Below are 26,318 nucleotides of genomic sequence, written 5' to 3'. Positions count from 1 at the left end.
GACGACACGGTGCTGCGCGCCAATCAACCATTCCTGGTCAGCAGCCCCGACCTCTGGACGAGAGGGAAGCTCAACTGTCAGGGCGAGCAAGAGGGATTGCGAATTCAACAGATGAAAGGAAAAACATCACTGCATGCATGAAAGAAGTTGAGGCGACAAACAGGAAGTCCTGAAAACAACGTCACTGTGCAACCAGACGGTCTTGTGGCTTCGGTCCGGAAGGGACGCACTGAGAAGAGATGGAGAGATAAACAGCAGCGCGCACAAGAAAGAGGATCACCCTTCAGTGCGCGCACAAGCCCTCCCTCCCTCGCCCACTTCTCCACTTCCTCAGCAGCGTTTCATCTCTCTCTCTCTCTCTCTCTCTCTCTCTCTCTCTCTCTCTCTCTCTCTCTCTCTCTCTCTCTCTCTCTCTCTCAGTCGCCGTGCTGTGACGGATGTGGATACTCCGCAGAGGACGACTCAGGAGTGCGCGCACTCTTTCCTCCCGTCCCTGCCGTGTTTCCCCTCTCGACAACTCTAAATTCCCCCAAGATGAGCAGGATCTATTTGTGAGGAAGACGCAACAGAGGAAGCGGAACCAGGGAGCAACAGAGTGGTCAATTCTGCGAAGGAGTGAGGAGAGCCCAGCTTCTCGTTTTACTCCCTGGTCAATCAAGGTTGGTGGCGAAGGACGCTCGTTAATTGAATCCGCTATTACTGTTTGCGCCTTTCTTTTGCAGTTCTTCTGACACATTGAACTGTTGCCCTTTCAAAAGTCCCCACTTATTTCACGTTATTGAATCTCCAAATCGGCTAGGGAAGTTTCCCTCCGCGCGTAATTTGGCAGAGGTGCACGCAGAGCGAGGTTCTCAGGTGGAGCGTGTCCCCTACTGAGGGGAAGCTGCCAGTCGGCTGCAGCAAAAGGCGCGGACGGCGCGCTCCCATCGCCGCTCTCCAGCCGTCACTTTACGCAGGAGCCAATTAAGTGAGACTGGCTGAGGCCGGTAACTTGGAGACAGTCGTGTGGGAGACAAACGGTGATAACTGACAGGATTTAGAGTCGAGAGGAGCAGGGAGGAAGGAGATTCCCTTTGTTCGCTGACGGAAGCCTTCGTGAAAATGTGCGTCTGCACGCAAATTGGCCCTGGATCAGCTTTTAAGATTTATATATTTAGGATAGGACTCAGTATTTGGGCGTATGCACTGCACATTCATATTTATGAGCAAAACAAATGTTTGTCATGTATTCTGCAGCGTGTCTGATACAGAATATTTGTATTGGGTCTTAGGGGAACCCTTTGTTAATTCAAGATGCAAGATGACTTTAATATTGGGCTATAACACACTCAGGCTATGGGAGATATGAGGAATCTCATTAGATATGTCACAGCCTTCTTTAAAATCATGTCATAACTTTATAAATTGCACCATGTGGGTGAACAGTCGCACATCTCACGCAACAAATAAGCTCCCAGAGGACCCAGTCTCTGTGCAGGCTGTATTTGTGTCACGGATGTGGTCTAGAAATTTTCTCTGAAAGCAATAAAACCAATTACCCTCATTATTTGTCACATAGCCTCACTGTGGCCATTTTTTAGGACAGATAAGTGCACCCAGAGACACTAAATTTGGCCTCTGGCTCCTGGTAACAAAAGGCTCTGGCGCTGGCTGATTTTTCCAATTAATTTATTAGTAAGGCAGGAGGGAGGGAGTTTGACCAAAAATCTAATCAAGAAAAGAGCATTGTGTTCTGTAAACACTCAGGGTCATGAATGTGTGTTCTAGCACAAAGGCAGGGTATTGCCTTGGACTGCGCACGTCGCCGTCCACTCATGTTAGTGACAGCTCGCTGTTGATTCACACTCATCTGTGGATTAGTGCCACCACTGTCCTGTCTGGACAGGTTTCTATCACGTGATCGCTGCCGCAGCCGTGACGGCGCCTAAGCAGGGTCAGGACAGCTGGGCCTGGCCGTTTCCCGTGTCACCTTGTCACGGCTGCACATACCTCACAGTGACAGCTATACTGAGCACATCAACCGCTCGCCAACTTTCCGTAAGAGTCATCGACATTGAGAGGGCGTCAGCTCGTGCGCTCACCGCATGCTACCCTCCCCGAGGCAAACGTGCGCATGTGCGGCGGTCCTATAGGAGGAGGGGGAGGCGGCGCGAGCATCGTGACCACAGGTTTGGCTCAGACCCTCAAGGTAAACATTAAACGAGGAGCAATTCCAATTCCGATCAGATGATTAAACCGGTGCCAGAGCCGCAGAAACAGCGGCGGCAGCAGACGGGCGCTACCTTCTGGCAAAAATGCAGTTTTTGACGGCCGAATCATAAACGCAAATGTGCGGAGCGGAGCTGAAACGAATACGAGCGTGCAGTATCTTCATCTCACGGGCGGCGGTTCTTATCACAGCTCCGATAAGCCCAGGAAGCTCGACTATTGCCGAGCCGTATTTTCCGCTCGACTACCAGCCGCTCAGCTGATCCAGCCATGTGTCGAGGCCTATCGGAGTGCAGACAATGGAGGTTATTCGGGAGGGAGAGGTTCTGATGGACGTTCACCATTGAAAACTTTGGAAAACAAAACATTTTGTGAGCCAAGTAACTCAAATATGCCTGCAGGATGTCTGCTAAATCTGCTTGCTCCTTAAGGGCCCACAGCAAACCATCACAACCTACTTCCATATCACCTACGTGCAGCAGCACCACAGGGCCGCTCAGGGTTAGAATTCTTGCCTCCCTCCTGCCTAAAATCTGCATATATGTTATGATGTATTTACTCATAAATGATGTTAGAAAAAAGTAAAAGAAACCCCAGAATAACCCGCGACTGCAACATATTTGTTGGAGTCGTAACCTGCGTGTTTGTTTGCCCTTAAGCTTGTGCACAGTAGACTCTTCCTTCATCTCACTGCCATGCGTGCTGCTCTTTGGAGCGCGCTTTGTTCGGGGCAAAAATATTGAAATAAATCCTGATGTAAGAGTTGTAACAGAATGCCTATTTATGGTGAATCTACACAACTCTCTTAATTAATGTATAACACAAGAAACTCAAGGAAAACTATGTCGCTCTGGGAATAATGATAATTAGGCCACTCAATTCCCTAAAATTGCAGATAAATGCAGCTGTCATTGCCACCTAAATATACTTTTATTATTTACGATGTTGCATTTGGCTAAAATAGAATGGTGTCTGAAGTATTTCTTCGATGCTTGTTCACCTGCTGATTTACAGCCTTTTAAATCCCAACCCAGCTTCTTCGTTTAAAGGGAGCGTAAATAACTCCAAGACTAGCATAGCGTGCATCAGTCGCAGAGAGGAAACATCATCTATAGGAAACATCTTCATCTATAGTTGAGGCTGTGACTTAATTGCAGCAGTATATTCAGACAGTAGCTCTAAAGCTGAAGTTGGGGGGGGGGGGGGGGCATCACTCGGTTTGCACATCTGAACAGAACAAAGGCATCAATGCATTTATTCCACATTCACCCCAACCCAAAAACTCCAATTGAACGGCCTCCAACCGAGAGGATATCTCATTAATATAATCAACAGCAGGGCTGGCTGACACATGATTAGATTCTTCAACCCAAAATAAACAGCAGCATGTGGTCAGGCAGTTTTTTTCTGATCTATAGTGCAGGAAACTGCATTTGTTTTGCTTTCCTTTCTCTCTATATCGTTCTAGAGGGTTCATGCCGAGTTCTCCGGCCTTGGATTCTGCTGTACGTGGGTGTGCAGCCTATTGGTGTTTAATGTCCATGTTTTAGCCCATACTGATCACCGAATGTGCTCGTGCGCTCATAAACGGTTAGAACAGCAATACACTGCCCAGCATGTGTTTACCGTGGCTGAGAATATGTGAGTTTCTTGATCTGTCCACGCTCATTGTAGCAGCCGTAGTAGTAGAAGGTGCGTGCGCACGCACGGGCGCGCGCATGTGTGTGAGTGACTAGATGAGAAAATGAGCAGACTCTTAGAGAAGCAGGTTCCTTGATGAAGATGGTTGCCTTTGATGTTGCCTCAGCATCAGATTCCACCGAACAGATCATAATCAAGCACACACACGTGCACACACACACGCGCTCGCTCTCTCTTCCTCATCCTCCCTTCATATACAGTACGATGCTGCAATCATCCAACCGGCTGAAGCCAGAGGAAGAACGCCAGTTTTCCTGGCGCACTGTTGGCGTTAATATCAGGAACCTGCTTCATGTGACCTCTCACCCCTTTGGGAACGTTGCACCACCTCTGTTGAGTCATGCTGACAAATGCACGCCTCTTTTTACCGTTAGATGTTTTCATTGACTTCTGTACCAGCGTGTCAAGCTACATTTATTTCAAGTCTACGCACTGTACCGCATGTTGCTCTGGGCGTTTTATGGGGTGTTGTTGAGGTACTTTTACTGGCGTCGGGGAGGAATTTCCTCCCTTTGTGCAGCTACTGAAATGTGTGGTTGTGGGGAATATCAAATACGAACATGCTGTTAAAATTCAGAGGTTGACCCAGTGGCTGTTTGGAATATTAATGCACTGTTTGTTTTATTTCATGGGTGGCGTGTATGTAGGTGGTCAACGTAAAGTGGAAATAAAATCACACAGATTCAGAATCCATCCTGCAGCGCTGAGCCAGCTGAAATAATTAAAATACCGCGAATAAATAATTAATTAGTGAATGAAAAATAACCGTCAGAAGACGGCAGTTTAGTCGCTACGCTTATGTCCCCGTAATTAAAAGCTCCATCCTCCTTTTCTGATGTAATTAGGTAATTATATCATTGCAGAATCCCTCATTGAAGGAGGGAGCTGAGAATTTTGAAGAGAAAATAGAACTGTGCTATTGACATATTGACATCTTAGGCTTTGTGCGCGGCTCCAGTCTTTGTTATTGACGTCCACTCATTATTGTGCACCAGCAGCTGACCTGGGGGCAGTACTGCTATCCTTTCTACCCCCCCCCCCCCCCCCCCCAACTCATTAACTCATTCCATCACCTTATAGACTATATAGGTAATGTTTGGGCACCAGAGTCGACAAAAAATCCTTACTTACAATGGGTATGAAATTTGAAGAAAAAGTCTTTAGGGCTTAAGAAAATCCAAAGTTTTCCCTCAACAACCTTTATTGGAAGTTAGGACCTCACCTCCACTGGGTGCCCTTCTGCTGCCTGACAGCTCAGAGGTGTTTGGAGAAGCAGATGTGATAGATGCTTGGGGAGCGCTCGAAGGGTTAAAGGCTGCTGATTGCGCCGCCGCTGCTCATCTCTCAGCTTCTGTCACGTTTGCTCATTCTTGCCACATAGCGCAAAAGCTTTTATCACCGGGTAAAAGAACATGTCAAATGTAAGGAATCAAAAGCATCTTCTGTGTCCTTAAAAAGCAACAAGTCATCGGCCCGAAAGAGCGGAATGAAGGTGTATTGTCAAAAACAGGACAGCAAAATGCATTAGAGCGTCTTTATTTTGGGTAATAAGATTTGCGACTCTGCTATTTTTAGGTGCTGTTGAGAGCTGAGACGAATAAGACAGGAAGGTTGCCGGCTGAAGAGCTGAAGGATGAGCTGGTATTGATTTTGTGCGTTGAAAGACTGAGAGACTCTTCAGACCACACTTGTGCAGTTCAGCCACCAGGTCAATCCAGGTGCTGAGCTGGTAAACAAAGGCCAATCACCTGCTAAATTTGGGTGTACATGCATTGGATGACCAGCATTACAGATATTCCATGACTCAATGTCTGTCTGACGGGGTCATTCATGTGGGTCAGCTAGCATGTATGCAAACCCCTTCAGAGGGTGTGTTATCTCAGCTGCTATCTCGGTCTAAGGGCATCTGTACATGTGTGTTCTGGCCGCTGAGAGAAATCATGTGTTATTTAAAGACTCATAATAATCCATGAGACACTATGGTTCTAAATGACTGTAATTTTTGCCTCACCGCCTAATTCAACACGTCACTGTAATCTGCTTTTGATGATTAATAATTTAAATAGACACAACACCGTGTCCACATATCAGCGGAGAGCAGCTAGTAGCCCTGCTTGCGCCCACAATAATTAAAAAAAATCCATTCCACAGTCACAGTTAACATTTTTAGATCATCAAAGAGAGCATTCAGCTTCTAAAACTGTCTCATAATATTATGAGTCTGTGGAGTTCAGAGAGCATTTCAGCTGCATAAGAGATAATAGGAAGTTATTATTCACAGAAGACCTGTCAAAGTCATGCACTCTTTTCGGGGTCAGAGTCGGGTCAGCCTCATTAATGAGGTGCAGCCCCAGTCAACCAGCGTTTTCAGTTATCACCACTGGACCAGCCCACAAACGGTTTCTTAAATTTTATGTGGAGCAGTGTCAGGCATTATCCATCCTCATCTGTGGTCATGTCAAAAGGGCGGCCCCGATGACCTCTAGGTGTGCGGGAGCTCTGGCAGGTTATCTCGCACGGCTATTCGAGGCCCCCCTTGGATCGGATTTGGAGTGATAAATGTTTTAAAACAGACCTCCTGTTATTCAGGAAGGTTATCTCAGGGTAAATTCTCAGCCCTCCTGCTCACAGTGCTACACATAACCAGCGTTTATTAAGATTTCAGTAGCTTTGATTCTCTTGATGTGTCCAATCAGTATGTGCAGAACTTTAAATTAAAACAATGTTAGTGGCTACGTTCCAATAAAATGATGTGGCTGCTGTATTTTACATGTTATTTGAGAGCATTGCTGTCTCTTTGTCATGCTTTCCTTTCTTCTTCTTCTTCTTCTTATTTGGAAATTCCCACTTGGCTATTTGTCTGTGGGTAAGAAGCTATTTTAAATCCAGGGTCAGGCGGATGATGGTGAGGATCATTTCCAAGAGAAACCAACTGTGCTGGGAGTGGGGTGTTAAAACAAATCCAAACAAACAATGCTGCTTTGTCTGTGAGGGATTATACAGGCGTGTCAGATACCAGTATAAGATATAAGAAGTCCAGTAATTCTGCATCACTTGCGGCCCTGTTTCAGAAGAGAACTGAATGTAAGTACCGAAGCTGCAATGTGGTAACAGATGGGTCCTCGGTGCAGCCTGCCGACGGCTTAAACCTTGATGCAACTGCAACTTTTAGGAGCTGCTGTGGAAAAATTCCTGGAAGGCTTCCCGCGGCCCCGGAAGTGAGTTCATCGTAGCAGCTAATGTAGTATTTATGTGCCGTTATTTTCAATACAACCTCAACAAACTCGCCATCCTGCTAATCTGAATGGAACTGTGGAGACCATTTCAAGGACTGGATTCAGGGAAAAAAAAACAGAGGGCAGAAATCACAGGTTTTGAAGACTTTTCACTGACATCTCAAAGAAATATGGAGAAATATCTTTTTCTTTTTATCTGTACGTATCATTAGAGGAATAACTCAACGTCACTGCTGCGGTTTTGTCTCTGCTGACAGCCAAGAAAGGTGTCGAGAGCCTGGCAGCTTGTGGGCCTGCAGATTAATTTAGCGAACAACAGAAGTGAACAGCAGCAGACTCACCATCCTGATGGATCCGCTTGTGCAATTAGTTCCACCACATCTTTTTAAGAATCACTTTTTCGATGTTGTTGATGTTGTGCACATCGGTCATGGATCATTACAAAATGCAACATTGGGCAAGAGAGAAAAGAACCTTCGATTGAATCTCTTTCCAAAAAGATGGAGACATTCATTGTGCTACAAAAGTGCTCCATCTCCTCCGACGTTCATACATAAATTTATTAATCCTCCAGCTGTTTATTAGCATTTGCTGCCGTCAAAACGCAACATTATAGAGAAATAAAAAAGCCCTGTGAAATTCAATAATGTCAACAGTGATCAGGTTGGGATCCACCGCTGGGGAGGATGTTGAGATTACCCCGCAGAAATATAAACTAAACTCCAGTGAAGTTCTCCCAGGTGTTACGCAAGCTGTATAAAAAAAAGCTGTGCAGCTTCCAGTCTCCATTTGTGATCCAGATTGGTGATAAATGAAGGGGCTGACACAAAGCGAAGATGAGGAGGGAAGCTTGCTCCACGCTCAGCAGGGAAAAACACAGCAGGCCAGCAACAGATCTCAGCCTGATTACAGGCGTCCTGCTTGTGTTAATAAAACAAGTTAAAATAGAAACAGACCACACTCACAGTGACATGATTGCAGACACTCAGACACATTTTTTTTAAAAACAGCCAAATTCTTAAAACCACTCCATGGCAACCATGCTGCGTTATTGGCACGCGGTGTGTTGCCGTTCACTACATGTTACATTCTTCTCTGTTCTTGTGTGACGTAAAACGTCTCCCCAGAAACATCAAGCCGCCAGACCAAAACACATGGCGGCCTCTGGGCTTTATTTAGAATATTTGATCTGGAAAATTTATTCAGGTGACTGATTTTCTAAACAAGAGAAGAACCTCCATTCATCACTCAGAATTTATGCTGCTGCGCGCAGCTCTGAGCTCTCAGTGGTGCAACACAAACAAAGACACGGTTACTCCCCTGACAGTGCTTTAGCATTGTTGTTGTTGAGTGGAAAGAAACTATTGCAAAGGAGCAGCGTGACTGAATGATTACAGCGTTGAGGTGTAATATTCTGTGTTAAATTCTCAGCTATTTAATGCCTGGTTTTAATCTATAGATTGGGATTATTGCAGTCAAACATGCAAAGGAAGTGCGATCAAAACGTCTCTACAGAATTGCCTTTGCTCACGGTGCTCTGACAACTGTTACAGTTTACTTCCTGGCAAAACAACAAAGCAATAAATCGAATCTAATTAGTGATGTATGATGGGTTTGGTCTGACACTACAACCATGGTCATACAAAGGTCATTGGTGGGAGCCCTGCTCCCTGCAGTAGCTTCATCTTCAGTGCATTCGTGCGCATGAGTTGTAATTTCTAATTGTCTGTTTTGCCAAAACGGACGAGAAAAGTTACATTTTAAAAAGGATAAAGACAGTTTGGATGAACTTGAATAGTCATAGTTTACACCTGTGTCATCTGACAGGAATCTAAGTGTGAGGGAACACCTGAACTCTGCATTCAGCGTCACGTTTAGCAGAATCTGCTCAGTCACCTGGAGTTTCGTGGATTTATTCACTCTGCAAAACACCTCAGAGCAGAAGCTGAGGCTGTAAATTGCTCCCTACAGCTATAAAAATATTTCACACGACAGTTCCTTTCCTTCAGCTTGCCACACTGAGCGGTGAGTAAACAGATCACATAAATTGTAGATTTCTTCCATAAGAATATAAAAGAACCTTCTGGAGGCCGTTGGGGAATTAAAGGAACTACTGGAGAGACAAGATGGATATTTAGATTCAGATTCAGGTCCTTTATTGTCCCACACGGGGAAATTTACAGTGCAACAACAGCAAGAGCACGCAGAGAAAATAAGATAAAATCGAATAGAATAGAATTTGGAATATACAAAGAGGATGTATATTTACAATAATCCAGGTAAATGGATACTCAGCCCCTGTATACCTGTACATAGTACAGAGGGTGAATACAATATACATATCAGAATATATAATATTCAGATTGTGCTAGCGGGCGTTATGTTTATTGTGCAGTCTGACAGCAGCCGGCAGGAAAGATCTGCGATACCTCTCCTTCACACAGCGAGGGTGGAGCAGCCGCTCACTGAATGAGGTGCCCAATGCTGCCAGGGTGTCCTGTGGGGGGGGGGGGGGCGTGTTGTTCAACATGGCTGACAGATTAGCCATCATCCTCCCGTTTCCCACCACCTCCACCGAGTCCAGGGGGCATCCCAGGACAGAGCTGGCCCTTCTTACCAGTCTGTCCATCCTCTTCCTGTCCCTGTCCGTGATGCCACTGGTTAAATAAAGATCCTGCAGCTGAATCAATAATAACAGCACGCTGATATAATAACAGATAAGAAAACTGAACATTAATGTTGCAGTGAAAGACAGAAGCAGCGTATGAATGTAATGCTTTTTTTTTAATGTCACCTGCATCGCGCCTGCGGCATGCACCTCTGTCCTCTGGAACACTGACCACGATCGCAGCTTTATGTCTCCAATCATGAGCTCATACTCTCAGGAGGGAGGACATTTGTCGTAACAGCATTCGCGGAGCAAAATTACACCTAACTTGGATTATAGTGCATCCGTATATGGGCCTGTCAGCAGATCTGAGGTGCAGCCATTTTGCAAGGTCACACACGTGCGAAGAGGGATGTTGATCGCTGGACTGCACTTTACGATAAACGCACAGTCATCCGTGTGTTTTACGATGACTGCTGACATTTCGGCATGGATCCAGGTCAGCATAGCAACAGGATATTTTTGTGATCTGCTGCGACACGACTGTAATAACAAGCCGGGCGCGGAGGATGTCTGAATAACTTATGCAGAAGAAAGGTTGTGTGAAAATGGGAAATGACACGGCTGAGCCAGGAGACTGAATCCGACCGGAAGGAGTGTAATGTCGGGTTTGTGCTTTGACAAACTTGAAGGCTTCGCAGACGAAAGACAGCCGTCCACGCTAAATAAAAAATCACTTGTTTACTTTGTTGGACAGCAGTAACATGCCGCAAACGTTTGAGTCAAAATCACGTTCCTGAGAAATAAGCCTGAATACGTCCCAGAATCTACCACTGCACCTCCCCCTCATCGATTTGGGTCCTCTGTGAAGAACACGGCGCTGTAATGTTCGGTGTAACGTTCTATTTTCAGTCCTAACAAGCAGCGTTTGCACCATGTCATGTGTGCTTACATGTGCACACGTATTAATGCTTCATGTTCTGCTCAACTAACATCCGCACAGTCCACAATCTCCCTTCCCCCTCCCTTCTCAAACAAGCCCAGCGCTGTCGTGACATGAACCTTGCCCTTTCCTTTCATGTGTGGCGCAGGAAGCGACATGATGATGATGTGAGCTGCTATATATGTGATAAAAAAATCCCCGTAACAGACCTCAGCAGTACAAAGGAAGAAGGTCTGGGATGTAGGAGGGCTGGAGAAGATGGGAATCCCTCGTCAAGTTGCCCCTGGCCGAGCACTAAAGTGCTCACCAGTGGATAGGCTTCGGTGGGGAGGAAAACATATAAAATGCCACCATAACAAGCTTTCTGGGACTCAAGCCGCCTGGCTTTCTGAGAAAGGAACAGCTTGCCTGATCTAAAATGCTTTGAAAGTCTCTGACAGAAACACACGTGTATCCCGCTCTCGTGGTTCACAGAAACAGTTACGATTTGGTCACGTGCTACCAAACATGACAGCAACGGAGCGCTGAGACAGACAACGGGGACCAGCTACAGCAACAAACACGAACTTATTGCCGTTTGTTAATAGCACCGCCACTGTTGTACGAGCACCTGGATTCCACCCTGAAGACCACCTGTTATTGCAAGTAAGGTTGAATCAGACTTTAGTGTATTAAGGAAAGCTCCTTTTTCAGATTGAATCAGAAAGACGGTTGTCCTTACAGTTTTAAATGCTTTTATTTTGAATAGATAGAATGTCTCTAAATTCCCAAATGACCTCGCTGCAGGAAATGACACGCAATGGGGGCGTGCAATATTGTAATTATAGCTTGTTGCATATTCACGTGAATCAAACTCCTCGACAAACAACTGCAGAAATAGACGGCCCTCGTCGCCCCTGTAGAGCTTTGAAGTGTAAATATGACGACGAGGCATTAGCTCACTGCGGTTAGATCATGGCTGCCATTCAAAGGGAAGAGGATCATAAAACCCAAATCTGAAGACGCGTTGTTATATTTAAGGTTATACTGGTCTTGTTTGTTCCTAATAATTTAGAGTGACCGCTAAATATTCAAGACGGGGTTCATCCGAGTGTTTTTCAGCAAATGAATGCCCCTTTGTTCACAGCTGTGAACCTCAAAAGGTCTCCTTCATCTTCTTTGCCATCTCCATTAGCTGTTTCATATTTCAGAGGAGGGCTTTCATTGTTCCACTTGAAAGGCAGCTGAAAAGAAAAAATGGCACTTCCTCTGTGCTGTAAACTGAACCTGGCACCTTTTTTCCATTTTAATTTAGATTTAGAAGTGTCTTGTTCAAACAAGCACATCAAGCACTACACGCTCCTCACTTCTTTATCACCTTGACCTTTGATTCAACCTTTTGGTTGCCTTCACATACAGTTCCTGTCCTGCTGACAGCTTCTCAATAATTCAGAACTGGGGCTTTGTAATACTTTCCATTTAGCCTCTACAGGCACAGATGTGCAGCCAGAGCCCTCTGTGGTTTTGGGGCCATTTTCAAAGGCAGATTTGGATATTTCCTTCCAATATGAATTCATGGCATAAATATGAGAGGGCTCAATGACCAAGATCTCAGCCCATTCCAACCTCCTGCTTAGTATAACACAGGCAGAAACATCAGATCCAAATTCTCATTAAAACAAAAGGTTAGTAGGGGTTGGGAACAGAATATATTGTTAAGTAAATCTGAATCACAAGAGAGACACTAACAGCTGAAGGGAAAAACATGGAATATGACTAATCGCATCGCAATGCAAAGGTTTCCGTGAAGCCCTTGATCCTCAGATGCATGTGGCTGCCACTTGACATAAGCCATCTCCCCCAAACACCCTCCCAGAGCCGTAGCCTGTGCCAACTGTGTTTGGGGATCTCAGCTCTCAGATCCTTGCTGTCAGCGCCAGACCTGGGCTTTTCCACCAGATCGTTACACTGGAGCGAGATGGTGATTGCTGACACCAGCTGTCCGTGAATTTAACGTGATGCACAGATGCTGGTACTTTACGGAAAAGTGGAGTATTGGATTTGATAGGAACTTAATCCGCCATGATGCCGTTGATGATGCTAATTGTAGTCAGGTTTAACCGCGAGGAGTCCCCCACATCCATAAAATGTTCTACTGACAGCGTTTGGAATAAATTACCATAAACACGTTACACTCATTTACGATAAATTAAACAGTTTGTAGATAAGCATGGAGGGCCGCTGCCCCATTAATCTCACTCTGCATTATTGCGCCGTCGGAATAGTAACGAGAGTGATGCAAAACAGAAGAATCAAGAACGATTCATCCATTTCAGACATTACAAACCGTCCTGCATTTCTGCAACTCCGCTGAAAAGGGCGAAGGTCTGTGGATCTTTAACAAAAAAAAAGAGAAAAACACCACTTTTCTCCCAAAAGCCATGCTTTGAAGGCACTTGCATCATTTTACATTCCCGCCAAAGGTTGGTTCGTGATTAAATATCACTGCCTAAATAATAAATGAGATCTTGGGCATTCATTAGCTCACCTGCTAGCACAAGTACCCCAGAGCGCGTCCATACCAGCAGGGCTCAGTTCCAGTCTAGACACTTTGCCTCATGTAACCCCGGACTCTCTCTTTCTCCTTCTGCCTCATTTCTTGCTGGTAATGTCAACTGAAGACATAAAACCCAATTCATTATAGAAAAGTCTTGCTTTTTTTCTGCTACAGAATGAGTCTTTGGAATGACAGTTGCATAAAATGACGGCATTAAAGGCTAAACGCTCCATTTCAGCAGTTATTTAATAGATTCACTGAGAATTTAGCTCCATCTTCGCGTTGTCATTCATCACTCTGGCAAAGCTTGTGTTTTTCTTCTGAGGCACGAACATTTCAGGTTTCGGGAAACTCCTGAGGCATTTAGTCAGTCTGATATTTTGCCGCTGTATCAGACCTGAATCTATTATGTCTTCTGTCAGGCAGGATTGTCAAAAGGTAGGATTACAGAGCCGCAACTAACTGTAACACTTAATTTTACGGGTGCTTAAGTTCATCATGAAGTTAAACGCTTCCTAGAAATTTATGTAAATTGGTGCAGAGAAATGTTGCGTTCTCCTTCTCTCGTAATCTTCACTTTTAATCAAATGTACGCAGACGTTTCTCCAGAAGCGTCACGTTAGTTTTATGGTTTGCCTGCAAGAATGAACCAGACAGGCTTAAGTTAAAGCTGATTCCACATCAGTGTCCACACAGCGCTGCACGCCCAGAAACTGAAATCCGATATTTTACACCTCTGCTCCTGTCTCTGTTCTTGCTTCGTCCCCTCAGGAATCCTGGCTCCCAGCAGCAACAACGATGTGAGAGGAGCCACCAGCAAGCAGAAGATGCTCGAGTCCAGCTAAAGCAGAGTCCCCGTCTCTATTTCCTTCCCTCCTCCTCCCATCATTCTTCACACATGAGGAGGAGAAGATGACTATCACCAGCCGGCAGTCATTCAATGTCCTGACGGTCATCTTCCTCCTGCTGTCCACTGCAGGTCTGTATAATCTAGGCTGTCTGTTGCAGTGATTACTATCAGCAGCGCCCCACAGACAGGGACCAGAGCATGATCAAACCCATGTAAAACCCATTTTATCAACTAATTATGCATTGAAATGAGATTCTCAGGTCGGTACCGCATGAGGACAATGACCTGAATACAGGAAAGGTGGCCAGAAATACACAAGTTTATGGATGGAAGTTGACACCTGCATGGCCAGAAGTTAAGTCAGATACACTCAATGTCAAAAGAGCAGGGAAGTGTAGTCCCTGGACCTTAGGGTGTCCTCTGAATTAGGCCACGCAGCATAGCACTGCAAAGGCAGCCCTTTTTAATCCAAAAGGTACTAAGAGAAGATGTCCGCCAACACATTTCTCTGAGGTGTGGAAGATGCAGAGGGTAAATATAGGCCCTCTTAAAAACCTTAGAAAACAGGCTAAGAACAAGGGAGAACTTCAGAATGGAAGGAGAATCTAGAAGTATGGAATAATCCGTAGTGATAATTGTGGATAATGCGCAAAGGTTTTGAACAAATCTTTTTCAAGTGTTAAGTGTATCATAGATTTTAACAGACGGTAATGGAATGGAGCAAGTGGGAGCGTTAACAACTGTACGATTTCCAGAGCCAGCTGCTTCACTTAGAGACCATCAAGGCTTGGAACCTTTGTAGTTTATCTATTACGATTAACCAATGAGGGTCAAATGAATTCCTCCTCTATTGTCGATGTTTCTGGAGGCGAAGGTGACTCGTGGCCCCAAGCGCGTTCAAATCTCACGTAGAATTCTTCTTTTGAATGCTGATCTGCAGCTGTCTGAGATCACCCAGGACCTCCTCTCACCCCGCCGCATAGATGGACATTGATCTGTCGCCCAGTGAGAACGTGTCCGTTTGATTCCTGCTGGTTTTAAGAACCGGGCGGATGAAAGGAAACCAGACAAAGACACGCGTCTTTATCACATGATGAGAGTGAGGGAGAAATCAAGCGCTTGCTTATCTGTCATGAGGTCACAAAGTGGATTCAAAGGCTGATCCCATTTTAGATTTAAACGTTCAGGAACATCGAGTACTGTATATTTACATTATGTATCTGTTATTTCTGTCTATTTGTTTTATATTTGCTGTGAAAACTTTACTGTTTTTGAAATGTTTTATTTTTATATTGTATATGTGTGGCTCCCAGAGATCTGCCTGTTTGAGAAGATTTTGCATATTTATACTGAATGCAGTGTCTGATTCCTCTAAAACTGGAGTGTAAATCACTGCACAAACACCAAACCCAATAACAGATCTCGCTAATTGGGTTACACTTTGATATTTATCTACAGGTTTAATTGGTCTTGTTGTGCACAACCTCTTAAAAGCCCCCCTAATGTGGCAGTTTTGAATGTAATTTTCTTATCCTCGCTAAATTTACAGGTAATTTGCCAAAACAATACTTTTTCAATTTGTGACGCGATAAATCCTGTCCCTTTCTTACAAAGCCGCAGGGATTCTAGAGGACATATGCAAAAAAGGGCGAACAAGCAGTGAAACTTTATGCAAAGCCTGCAAATCCACGCAATTAACCTTTATTCTTTAGCCTGGCAGCAGGAATTGGAGTTTCCATGGAAATACACATTTAGGAGTTGATACAATGGAGAGGATGCCGTATTCTAGCCCTGCCATTTTCATTTAAAAGGAGATTTATAACAACACGCAGTTCTTTTCAGATGATGTGGTGTGTGAGAGGGCACTCTTCAGTCAGGAAACTCTGTGCTTACCTGGATTTTTGGTTCTCGGTTCTACCGTAACCTCCTGCGTCTGTTAGTACCGGCTGAGTTAGATATAACCAGACCAAAGTGATTGGAAGAAAAATCTCATGCCGAGTTGGAAATGATTGTTCTCACTTTGGGGATGTGGTCAGGAAAAGTAATAAAAAAAGGCTTTAAAGATGAATGGAGGGAAGATAATGGCCTAGAATCCTGCACAGTTGATGAATTTCTTGATGAATGTATCTATTCCTCCCACCTCTTGCAGCCCTGTCAGCCCATTACCGGGTGTGCGAGCCCTACTCTGACCAAAAGGGCCGCTACCACTTTGGCTTTCATTGCCCCCGTCTCTCCGACAACAAGACCTACATGTTCTGCTGCCACCACAACAACACCGCTTTCAAATACTGCTGCAACGAGACCGAGTTCCAGACAGTCATGCAGGTCAACCTCACCACCACTTCAGACGGATACGCTCACAAGTGAGTTCAGACGCAACGATCGGGCACTTAATCTGTCCAGGATCTCATTAAAAGTTCATTCTAATGCAAATTTGTGGAACCTGCTTTTTTCTTTTTTTTTTACTACACAGGGAGAAAAGCATTAAAACACTAACTTTATTCTAATGCAAATACTTGCGCAGTTCCTCAGAAACCTCTCTTTCCAGAAATAGAATTTCAAAAATCTACCGTTGAGATCAATCATGACCGGCTGATTACACTCCACTTCCTCACATGCATTGAGTTCCCTTGACAGTATCACACTTATTGACACCCTTGGCGTCTCACCCGGAAGGTTCGTTGTCATCGATCGACACCTACAGAGGCTTTCAGAACCACTACAGGAAAGATCAGCAGTTGAAAGGCAGCTCAATTATGTCCTTCCCTAAAATGTCACTATTTCAATGGAGAATGTTCTTGAAATATTGACAAAAAGGTGCTATTTTATGGGGTCAGAGTTGCATTTCACTGCAGAATCCAGCAGGAAGGGCACAGAAGAGAGAACCCGCTGTGCTGCAGAAGCTCTCAGCAGGAGGTTTTAGTGACAAACAACAGGGCTATCTGTACTAATGCCCCCCCAGCATGCCTCTGTCTCCATCCCTTTACAACCGCTCTGCAGCAGGTCATGATATTTCATTTTAGTGTTAGATGGCCTGTTGGGCTGCTCTTTCATCCTGGCTCGCTGGACGACGGCACAGTTGGTTTCACATTTCCCGGCGGCTGAGTGAATTAAAGGGCCTGCCCTCACCCAGAAAACGCGGTTATAGCTGCTGATTCAGGGCAGGCGACTGCAAGAGTGTCGACGTTTCACCGGAGATTAAACACCGCGACACCTGAGAGAGGAAACTTCGCGAGACAAGCCGGACATCTTTGACTGATAATCGATCCCTCCTTCTTTCCTTCTCAGGGGAATTTGTGTCAAATATTGAATTACGTTTGTCTTCGCTGTGTGGTCACTATCGATCCTTTCAAGGACAAGTTTTTTGGTGCTTAACACCAAAAGGACCTCAATAAGGTCCCATAGGGAAGACCTGCAATACTGAGAGCTGGAGGAAAGTCAAGGGCTGCTCCCTTACAGAATGTGTATCATGTAAAGTTTTTTATTCTGAGAACTCTTTACAAGGTCACACAATGTTTCCCACAGGCTACTGGACACCCGAGTCCAACAAACCCTGCAGGGAAAGGGAATTACCATAGAATTACACAAACAACTCTTCAAATGGAATATCCTGACAGTTCCGCCTGTGTCTTGAAGTTTTCATTCTGCCAAATTGTATCATATTTATTGGGCTAAATCTGTTTAAATCTGCGCAATTATCTCCTTCACGAGACATAAAATCAGAGTTTTTGTTTTTTCTTCGGGCTGCTTTTCTCCTCACTTTTACATTGATGTTCTTTAAGTGCACGCGGGCACGACGGGGTCCCTCGATCAGGTTCAGCTTGATCATTTAATGAATACATTTAAAAAGGATTCAGAACGAGATCCCTCTTGTGCAGTTTTTGTTGCTTTTAAGAAGCAGCAAATGAACAGATGGAACACATTCATTTTTGTAATGATCTTTTAATCAAGGCAGGGTTTGGACCACATCCTGGTCTTGCCACAGGAACAGCAAACATTCACACATGGCCGCTCTGTTGTTGATTTTGGGATTTAGCGGCTCAGTTTAACTGGATGGTAGCTCGGAGCGCGTGAGGAGTGTTTATCACCGTCTAATACTCCTGATCTGCCTCTCCTTCAGTAATTACACGGCTCTGGTCGGCGTGTGGATCTATGGTTTCTTTGTCATGGTACTGCTGGCCCTGGACTTTCTCTACTACTCAGCCATAAACTACGAGCTCTGTCGGGTCTACCTGGAGAAATGGGGCCTGGGCGGACGCTGGCTGAAGAAGGCTCGTAGTCAGTGGAACAGGTCCATGCCGGAGGAGAGCGAAACCCACGCTCAGGCCCAGCCCATGGTCCCTGGCCACTACCAACCCAGACACAGCCTCAGAGGGGAGAGTCAGAGCCCCACACTCCTGCCCTACAACACGTCCACAGCCTGGTGAGTCACTGTCTGCCGACACTTTACTTTGTGCATCCCATAAAAAAATGAAAGGATGAAAGAAATGCAGCAGGCACCTCCTGGCTAGCTACAGCTGGTGCGTCCAAGAGTTGCCCAGTTTTAAAGGCAGCTTTAAAAAAATACTTATAATATGAACTTTGATCATCTGGCTATGTTTTAAATGTTAATGTTTTAGAGAGACCACAGGAGGAGGAGGAGGACGCAGTTCTGGAAAAAGCAGAGAACCAAAAACCTTTTGCATGCAAACGAGCAAGAGGAACACATGTGTGCGATGAATATAATTCAAGATTTGATGGTTTCGTTTTGGCAAAAGGGCTGACTTTATTTGAGACAATAGCAATGTTGAAAGAAACCAAACAGTAGTTACAAAATGGCACATCTACAAAATCTTGTATGGGTAACAGATGCTTGAAATTAATACCTTTTTGTTATTTTTTTCCTCCTCTCTTGCCTGATTTTGTTTGTTTTTCGGTAGTCAGTATTCTTGTTGCACAGAGACCGACGTGCCAGGTAGTCTAGGTGGGAGGTGGCGCTACATCCTACCGACATGTATAACCTGCTCCTGGCAAAAAGGGGTGGATTCCTACATGTATGTTTGTAACTGGATTCTTAGCAAAAACTTTAAAAGAGAATCCTCCTTCCTGGTTTTTTAGTGCGACCACCTCATTAATCAGCTTCCCTGATTAAACAGGAACGACCAGCATCAGGCTTCACTACCCGTCAGGGCTCGTTAACTTGTATATTTTAACTTGCTGTGTAATTCGACCGAGAGGCTGAAACCTTCTGTTAAGTTTGCAAACGTCCCTTGAGCTGATCCTTCCTTACCTCCGTGGGCTGTCGCAGGAGTCCCAAACTTTGTCAGGCTGCTGTTGAAACAGGAGATGATTTATAATCCTCGGGGTAATCTGTAGCGCACAGCAGCGTTAGCGAACTTTTCTTTTGGAAGACGTTCTGTATGCTGTCATAATACAGCTGCACAATCACAGAGCACAGCGGGAGCAAACCTGGACAATTTTTCATCCGCTTCTCTCTATCTGGCACCGTGCGCTCCCTCTGTTCGGTCCGCAGTCGCTTCCTAGAGGCAGACATCTCTCTCGGGGTCCTGGTAATTTAACATGTACAGAGGTTTGACAAATGGCTTTAAGAGGCTGTGCGGACTGCTCAAGCCAAAGATTGGAGGCGCTGGGATGCTGGAGGGGGCCCCTGGAGCTGCTGCGCTGCTGGAACCTTTGTTAACTAAGAGTGGGCCTGTCCGCCGAGCATCCTCATTAGTGGGGAAGTCAGTTCAACATCACAAGACTCATCAATCCTCAACTTACAAGGGCGCCCTAGTATCACAGAAGCTTTTAGTCAGTGGGATGTATATTAAAAGGTGTGTAAAACTGGAGCAAAGCCCATCAGTGATCAGGTTTATGGTAATTCATAGTGATGATGACTCGATGGGATACAGACGCATGGGATGTAACTCATTTATATAAACGCCCAACTGCACGGCTTTATTAAAGAGGGTGGCATTTACACAGCTAACATACGTAGATAACTACACTCGTTTGTTAACAGCAGACAGGGATAGTAGGAAATAAAGCTCCACACGTTCCCTTTTCTGGGACACAGTTATCATTTCTGGGAGTTCAACTCTTCACAATCCAGATATAAGCAAATATATTTTGGCAAATGTGATAAGCAGCCGCAGTGGCTACTAACTCAAAGACCACAGATGATAGTGCCCACACAGTGCGTCATCAGATGGTCCATGGTTTATTTGTGGGGGTGCTGGCCTTCATCCCCAGAGACGAGGCTGAGTAAATGGCTCAGAAAACTGGGCTCAGTCAGCTGAACATCTGTTGGCCAACTGTAAATATACAGAGAGGAGGGGGGGTCAAGCGTCTAAAAACAACCCAGTCGCGCAGCAACTCAGGAATCCGGCACAAGTGATCGCCAGTGCAGTGGTGCAATGGTGACAGTAAATCAATTTATGAAATCCTTCCACACCCACTGTGAATAATCGAAATCTGTTTAAGATTCGCTGCTGTTGCGTGTCGTTTTTGTTTGGTTTTTTTCTAACCAGGAAAAACTAATTCAAACCCCAATGGTGATTTCAAATTTATATCTACACCAGTAAACTGTGGACAGGAAACCCTGGAAAAACCCCTCATGTTGGGCCTTTTATTACTGTAATGGCTGCTCCAACAAATGAAATGTTTCAACTTGTGAAAGGACAGACAGACCTTCAATATCAATTCCAGATCACTGCGTTGTACGGAGAAGATATACTGCAACAATTAGCATGATCTTACACCACGAATGTGAGCGGTCCTCTCATGTAACCTTTCAGTACTAATAAATTTAGCCGTTCCTGGAAGCGTCTTCTCTATCACCACAAAGTGCTCAGCGGCATTAACGACCTGATTCATCGCCTTTCCCTGGCAGTTAGTGCATTTAAAACCTGGCCCACGTCCCAATTTATGCTATTTATCTTTGCCTAGTAGGCCACCGTGCACAATTATATGGTAGAGGAGAGCAGCGGCATCATCTTAAGTTGACCGGAGGAAGGATCTTTCCTAGAACTGTAAGATTATCCTATTTCTCATCTCCGGTCACGGCGGCCTCGCTGTGCTGCTCTGTGTTCTCATGCAGCATCAGGTGGCACAACTGCACATCAACCACAAGTCCACAACCCTCCGATGTGATTCATGAACACTTGGCATCAACTTCCAGCAGCACCTTAGCCAGTAATCACCCACCCAGTCGAGCATATTGGGCCAGCTGAGATCAGCCACCTGACTCACCAGCAACCGTAACACTGCCTCTTACAGTCAGACCTCAGTGATTCAGTGATATCGTGTTATCCTTGTAAACAGATCTGCCTGTTCCGGCCTAGTCGGGATGTGGCTCCATCTCTCCACTCCCCGGTTGGCTTCGGGTTGCAATAATGGAATTATATCATGAAATTATTCCAGGTCTGTCTGTTCACAGCCCAGTACGCCCAGACCTTGTCCAATTACAGCGACTCTCTCCATGTGGTGTGAGTTAATTAACATTACAGATGCTGCACAGGCAACCAGACACAAAGTTTAGCTGCAATGAACAGGAGAATATGTCCGGTAGGTGCAAGTCAGTGACCTTTGGCATTCACACAAACAATGTGGTCATTTGGAAATTCTGGTGTTTGATGTTTTTTTAATAGAGTTGTGGTTTGGATGGTCCGCTCTTGAGCTAATTAGCACAACCTTCAAGTCCTTGGTGCATGCAAATCAGTTTGCTAATAAAAAAACATCACTGTCAAGGCAATAAGCAGTAAATCATTCCAAATAAAATGTAGTTACGTTGGTCTTGGCATTACAAAGTATGGAGGGTGTGATTTAACGCAGCGGGAGAGTTTTAACAAGGTTTACAGATTTACAAACTATTCCTCCGGTCGCTTTCTCAGAAAACTAAAGGAGCTCTATTTCATCAGCCTTTGTGCTCCCCAGCCAACGTCGTTATTTAATGGAATATTCTGATAATCATGCACACGTGCTGATCTGAAAGTCATGTCTTGAACGTGGCTCCCTCCTCAGCTTCCTTCCTTCCTTTCAGCGTTCTTGTGGAGATTTATTGTGATTTTTCCGACCCGAAGATGCCTGGATAAAAGTGGGAGCGCAGTGAAATGATGGTCCCTGAGGTTGGATGCGATTTCTACTCAATCATCCGGTGACAGTCTGCCAGTGACCTTTGACCTTTTTCCTTCACTGTGACCAATTTTAGCCATATCGCCAGAGGTTTTTCATGGGTCTGCTTGGACTTGACTTGAAAGTTGACCAAGATTTATGCTACAAGTTTAAATTTAGACCTGTGGTCTGAACCGGAGGGCACTAAAGACGACAGATGTGTCAGACTCTCAGCTGAGATTGTTAAATATTTAGATTCGGAGAATAAAAACAACACAATTTATTCATACTAAATGACTTAGCAAGACAGTGGCGACCTCTCTGACCTTGTGCCAAGACTCTGGAACATGTACAAGGCTGGGATTTACACAGTTGTCTTCAGATGTTTTGACTCAAAGGATAAAACGGAAATAGGTATTTATTCTTTTAAAAACATTTATTCAATTGTTTGTCCGTGTAGTGCATAGAGCGTCTGGGTCCCAGAAAGCTGCTCCTGTTTTGTTCCAGTTGAATTCATTTACTCTTTCACTTTCTTCTCACTTGGACGATTAAGACACGAAAAACAAACAGAAACAGTGCAGCAAAGGTAGAAAAGCAGCACAACCACCTGCTGAAATGCTCGGGAACCTCGTAACCTTATCTACCCATGTGTTTGTGTTCCAAAATCACATTTAAGGACAATAATGTGAGTTCTTGTTTCTTTTTCTCTGCAGAGTGGACACACAGAGTAGCAACACCGTGTTCCCTGCAGTGTTTCTGAGACGACGTCCCACTCCCCCCCTACAAACATCCCTCTGTGGACAACAGGCACGAGAACCAGTGCTGGGTTAGCCATATTTTCGTAGGAAGATGTGACCCGTTCCAATGAGCACAACACACAAGGACCGCTGAAAATGGGCTGTAATGAAGACCCGGCTCAGACCTGGCTGAAAACAAAGACCGCAGGGTTGCTGCCACAGTCAGCTGCTCACGGGGGTCCCGTAAAAAGGCTGCCAAGGCCTGGAATATTCCAAATGACTATGAGCTTAACTGGATAAACTGCTACCACGAGTAAGGAGACTTGCCTGTTTTAAAATGGCCGCTCTTTCTAGATTTTAAATGTTTATTACTCGGCTGTGTCAGTTTGTGTTGAGTAGCATTTAGACACAGTGGCGGGTTATCTATTCAGTGATTTATTTATGTCAAGTAGTCAGAGGAACGCACGAGAGGTGGACATTCAGAACGCGTAACCGATTAGGTTGATGCTGAGCATCACAATTAGGCTGGAATGTTTTTTGGTATCGACTGAAAACGGACAAAGAACTGTGCTGAGGTTTCGAAAAAGTAATGACGAAGGACGTAATTCTCCTTGCAAAACAAGTTATTTGCTATGTTCCTGTGTCCCACAAAGACACGCTGCCATACAGGTGCACCGCTGTAGAGCACAAGGTCTTAAAAATATCTTTTTGGTTTATAGATGATGAGATAACAGAGGGACCGTCAATAAATGATTGAAAAGATTAATGATAAGCTCAGCATTTGTATCATGCTAAACTTAGCTAAACATACATTTAACCCTTGGCTACATGCCTGTAACACCATTTAAACTACTAAATAGACACTTGCTGTGAGCCAGTTGCCAAGGTAACTACACCCAGCCTCTATTTTGTCCTTCCTGGTTACCAGAGATGCTTTAAAAAACGCTCCATTAGCAATATATTACACACAATTATCCATTTGGTTCATTTCATGAAGGCTATTCTGCAGCCGACATTGGTAATAGAAAATTAGAAATGAGTAGCCATACTTGGAATAAAGAAAAGAAACATTACATCCATCATCAATATCAGCAATAATGTACAGTAGCTTATTCTGGTTTGTAAATGCAATGATGCCACTGAGTTTATATTTAATGAGGGAGGGAGTTGAATATTTCAGGATAATTTCCATGTTATCCTTGTAAAGACAAAGCGAACCGTGAAAACCAAACTATTCAATTCCGATTTGCAGAGCCCGGTGATCCAGGGTTATTATATTCTCTGCCGGTTATTACATCCAATAATCAGCAAACAATTCCATGTGTACGAACACCCTGAGGTAAGGTATACAAATAGCTTATTTATTGAAGAAACAGTGCATAATTCAGGGATATTCAGGGGAATGGGCCGTGCAGTTAATCACAAGATCCAAAATTAGCATATAGCGGCGTGACGCTGCAACTATTTAATAAAAGGCAAAGCAGCAATAAGAGGAAACAATGACGCGCTAGAGGGACTTGCAAATTTCATCCTCCAGATGTTGCCGATGATCCGTCTCGTCACCGTAAGAGGTGTTGATTTGGATGAGCGTAAACCGTGACGCAGAACATTTCACAGGAGTAATCGCATCAAAACCACAATATCTGTCTCTTTGGCCAGAGCTTTGAAACCCGGTACAGCCCTAAAGATGGACAACAACAGCCTTCAAGCAGCCTCCACATCGGATTTGTTTCAGCCAGCTGGTCATTTGATGAACCAAACCCAGCGTCATTGCTAAACTGGAGACGTTGGAGAAGTGTATCGCCCCCCTGCTGTTTCCTCTGAGTGCGTTTGCAGACACTCTACCTAACAAATTGCAAACTCTCCCATTTTAACATTATGTTTAGCCGTGCAGATGTATTAAACACTGGCAGAGTGCCGTAAACAGCGAGCTGCCCTCATTACACACAGTTATCTGCAATCATATTCGCAATGGCCCCGCGTAATCGCTTGTGGCCTGGCAGCCTCTCGTGCCCTCGCATGCAGTAGCAAAGGAAGAGGATGTGTCCAAGTGAAATAATTGGCTGGGAGACCAGCGGTGGTTCTCAGTCACACTTTCATGCCCCGCTTCCTTATTTCCAGCGTGTGAGCAGGAGCAGAGAAGCGAGAGGCGCGTTTTAGACCAGTGCTGGGGCTTTTAATGAGACCATCATCCCGGACAAGAGGGGGGAAATCTGATATTGTAAGAGAACATCGTCTCTATGATATTGGTATTATCACAGTAAATTGTCAGGGGCAGTGTCCAGGTCATGCCTTTCTGAAATATGTAAGACGTTTCTCATCCAAATTCCCTGAAACGGTACGACTGGTTCTGTGATGCTTCGTTACCAAGCGGCCCCGACTCTGGCCTTGTGTGACGTGGTACTGTAAATCAAATCAGCTCCGCTCACTTCCCACCGAAAATAACCTGTTAAAAAGGTGGGAAGAAGGGAGCGCGCATCCGTTTCCGTCTTCACTGATCGTCATGGTTAACAGTTGCCTTACAGTTGAATATCCACCTGTGCACAGAAGCGTTGTAGTGGTCGATACCTCACTTTTAGGGTGCGGTTCACGTTCTGTCTATGTATTTTATACTAGATGGAATGTACAGTGACGTTTTTGGTTGGATTGTTATTGCACTTGTTGACTTTGTATTGTCACAACAGGGAGAAATAAAGGTTTATCTTTTCCAGTGTGTTTAAAATCCCTCTGTGTGAAGTGTTCTGTGGCAAAAGCAACTGCTGCTCATCCCTCTTATCCAGCCACCAGGTGAGAGATACAGTTACAGGCAATTGATGGGTTCAGTGGGCTCAACCTTTAACTGTTGCCTGTGTGGAGGCTTTTGCCTGGACTCTTTGTTTTTTGGCTTTATTTGAATGTCACTTGATACCCACGAGACGGCCGTTCCAGCCTTGGAGTGACCCTATGAATAAATAAATAAAACAATGAGGTGATGGCGTAATCAAAGACTGACCTTAAATGGTCCAAATCACTGGATTCTGCACACAAGAACTTCCAAAGTCTCTGTGTGCTTTGCTAATAATGTCTATCTTTACCCAGCTTTTATCCACCTCTGCTGATCATCCAGCTCTTCCCTGTGCCGCCGCGTTTCCTCCATTTGTTGCGACAGGCCCCGTCTTCCAGAACGCCAGCGACTTCCTGCCAATTGCCGTCATCCATCAGCATTTAAAAACCATCACTTGGATTTCTACATCCTGCTGTTATTAAGAAGGCTGCGATACATCCTGCCCACATTTATCTATTAAAACGCCATTAGGCCTTCATCTCTGCAGTGGCCCGGCTCTGCTGGGCCGGATCTTGGGCATTAAGGTCCATCTGAGCGGATGCTGAGAAACAGGAAAAGAAAACAGAAACCCGGCGAAGACG

The 26,318-nt window shown here is 44.9% G+C and overlaps 1 protein-coding gene across 2 annotated transcripts; it reads left to right on the top strand.

Annotated features, from left to right (window-relative positions):
* The first annotated feature begins 259 nt into the window (after positions 1-259).
* On the top strand, positions 260-25,635 carry shisal1b (shisa like 1b). Of its 2 annotated transcripts, XM_057051759.1 has the most exons (5): positions 270-659; positions 14,004-14,211; positions 16,232-16,445; positions 18,203-18,505; positions 22,890-25,635. In XM_057051759.1, coding segments are annotated over exons 2-5 (585 nt in total). In that variant the 5' UTR covers positions 270-659; positions 14,004-14,144; the 3' UTR covers positions 22,891-25,635. The 2 variants fall into 2 exon arrangements, with proteins under 2 accessions (XP_056907738.1, XP_056907739.1); XM_057051758.1 differs by lacking the exon at positions 22,890-25,635 and having other exon boundaries at positions 260-659; positions 18,203-18,509.
* The last annotated feature ends 683 nt before the right edge of the window (positions 25,636-26,318 follow it).

This window comes from Takifugu flavidus, chromosome 13, assembly GCF_003711565.1.
Source record: "Takifugu flavidus isolate HTHZ2018 chromosome 13, ASM371156v2, whole genome shotgun sequence".
NCBI lineage: Eukaryota > Metazoa > Chordata > Actinopteri > Tetraodontiformes > Tetraodontidae > Takifugu > Takifugu flavidus.
This window is presented reverse-complemented; position numbering and strand designations above follow the sequence as displayed.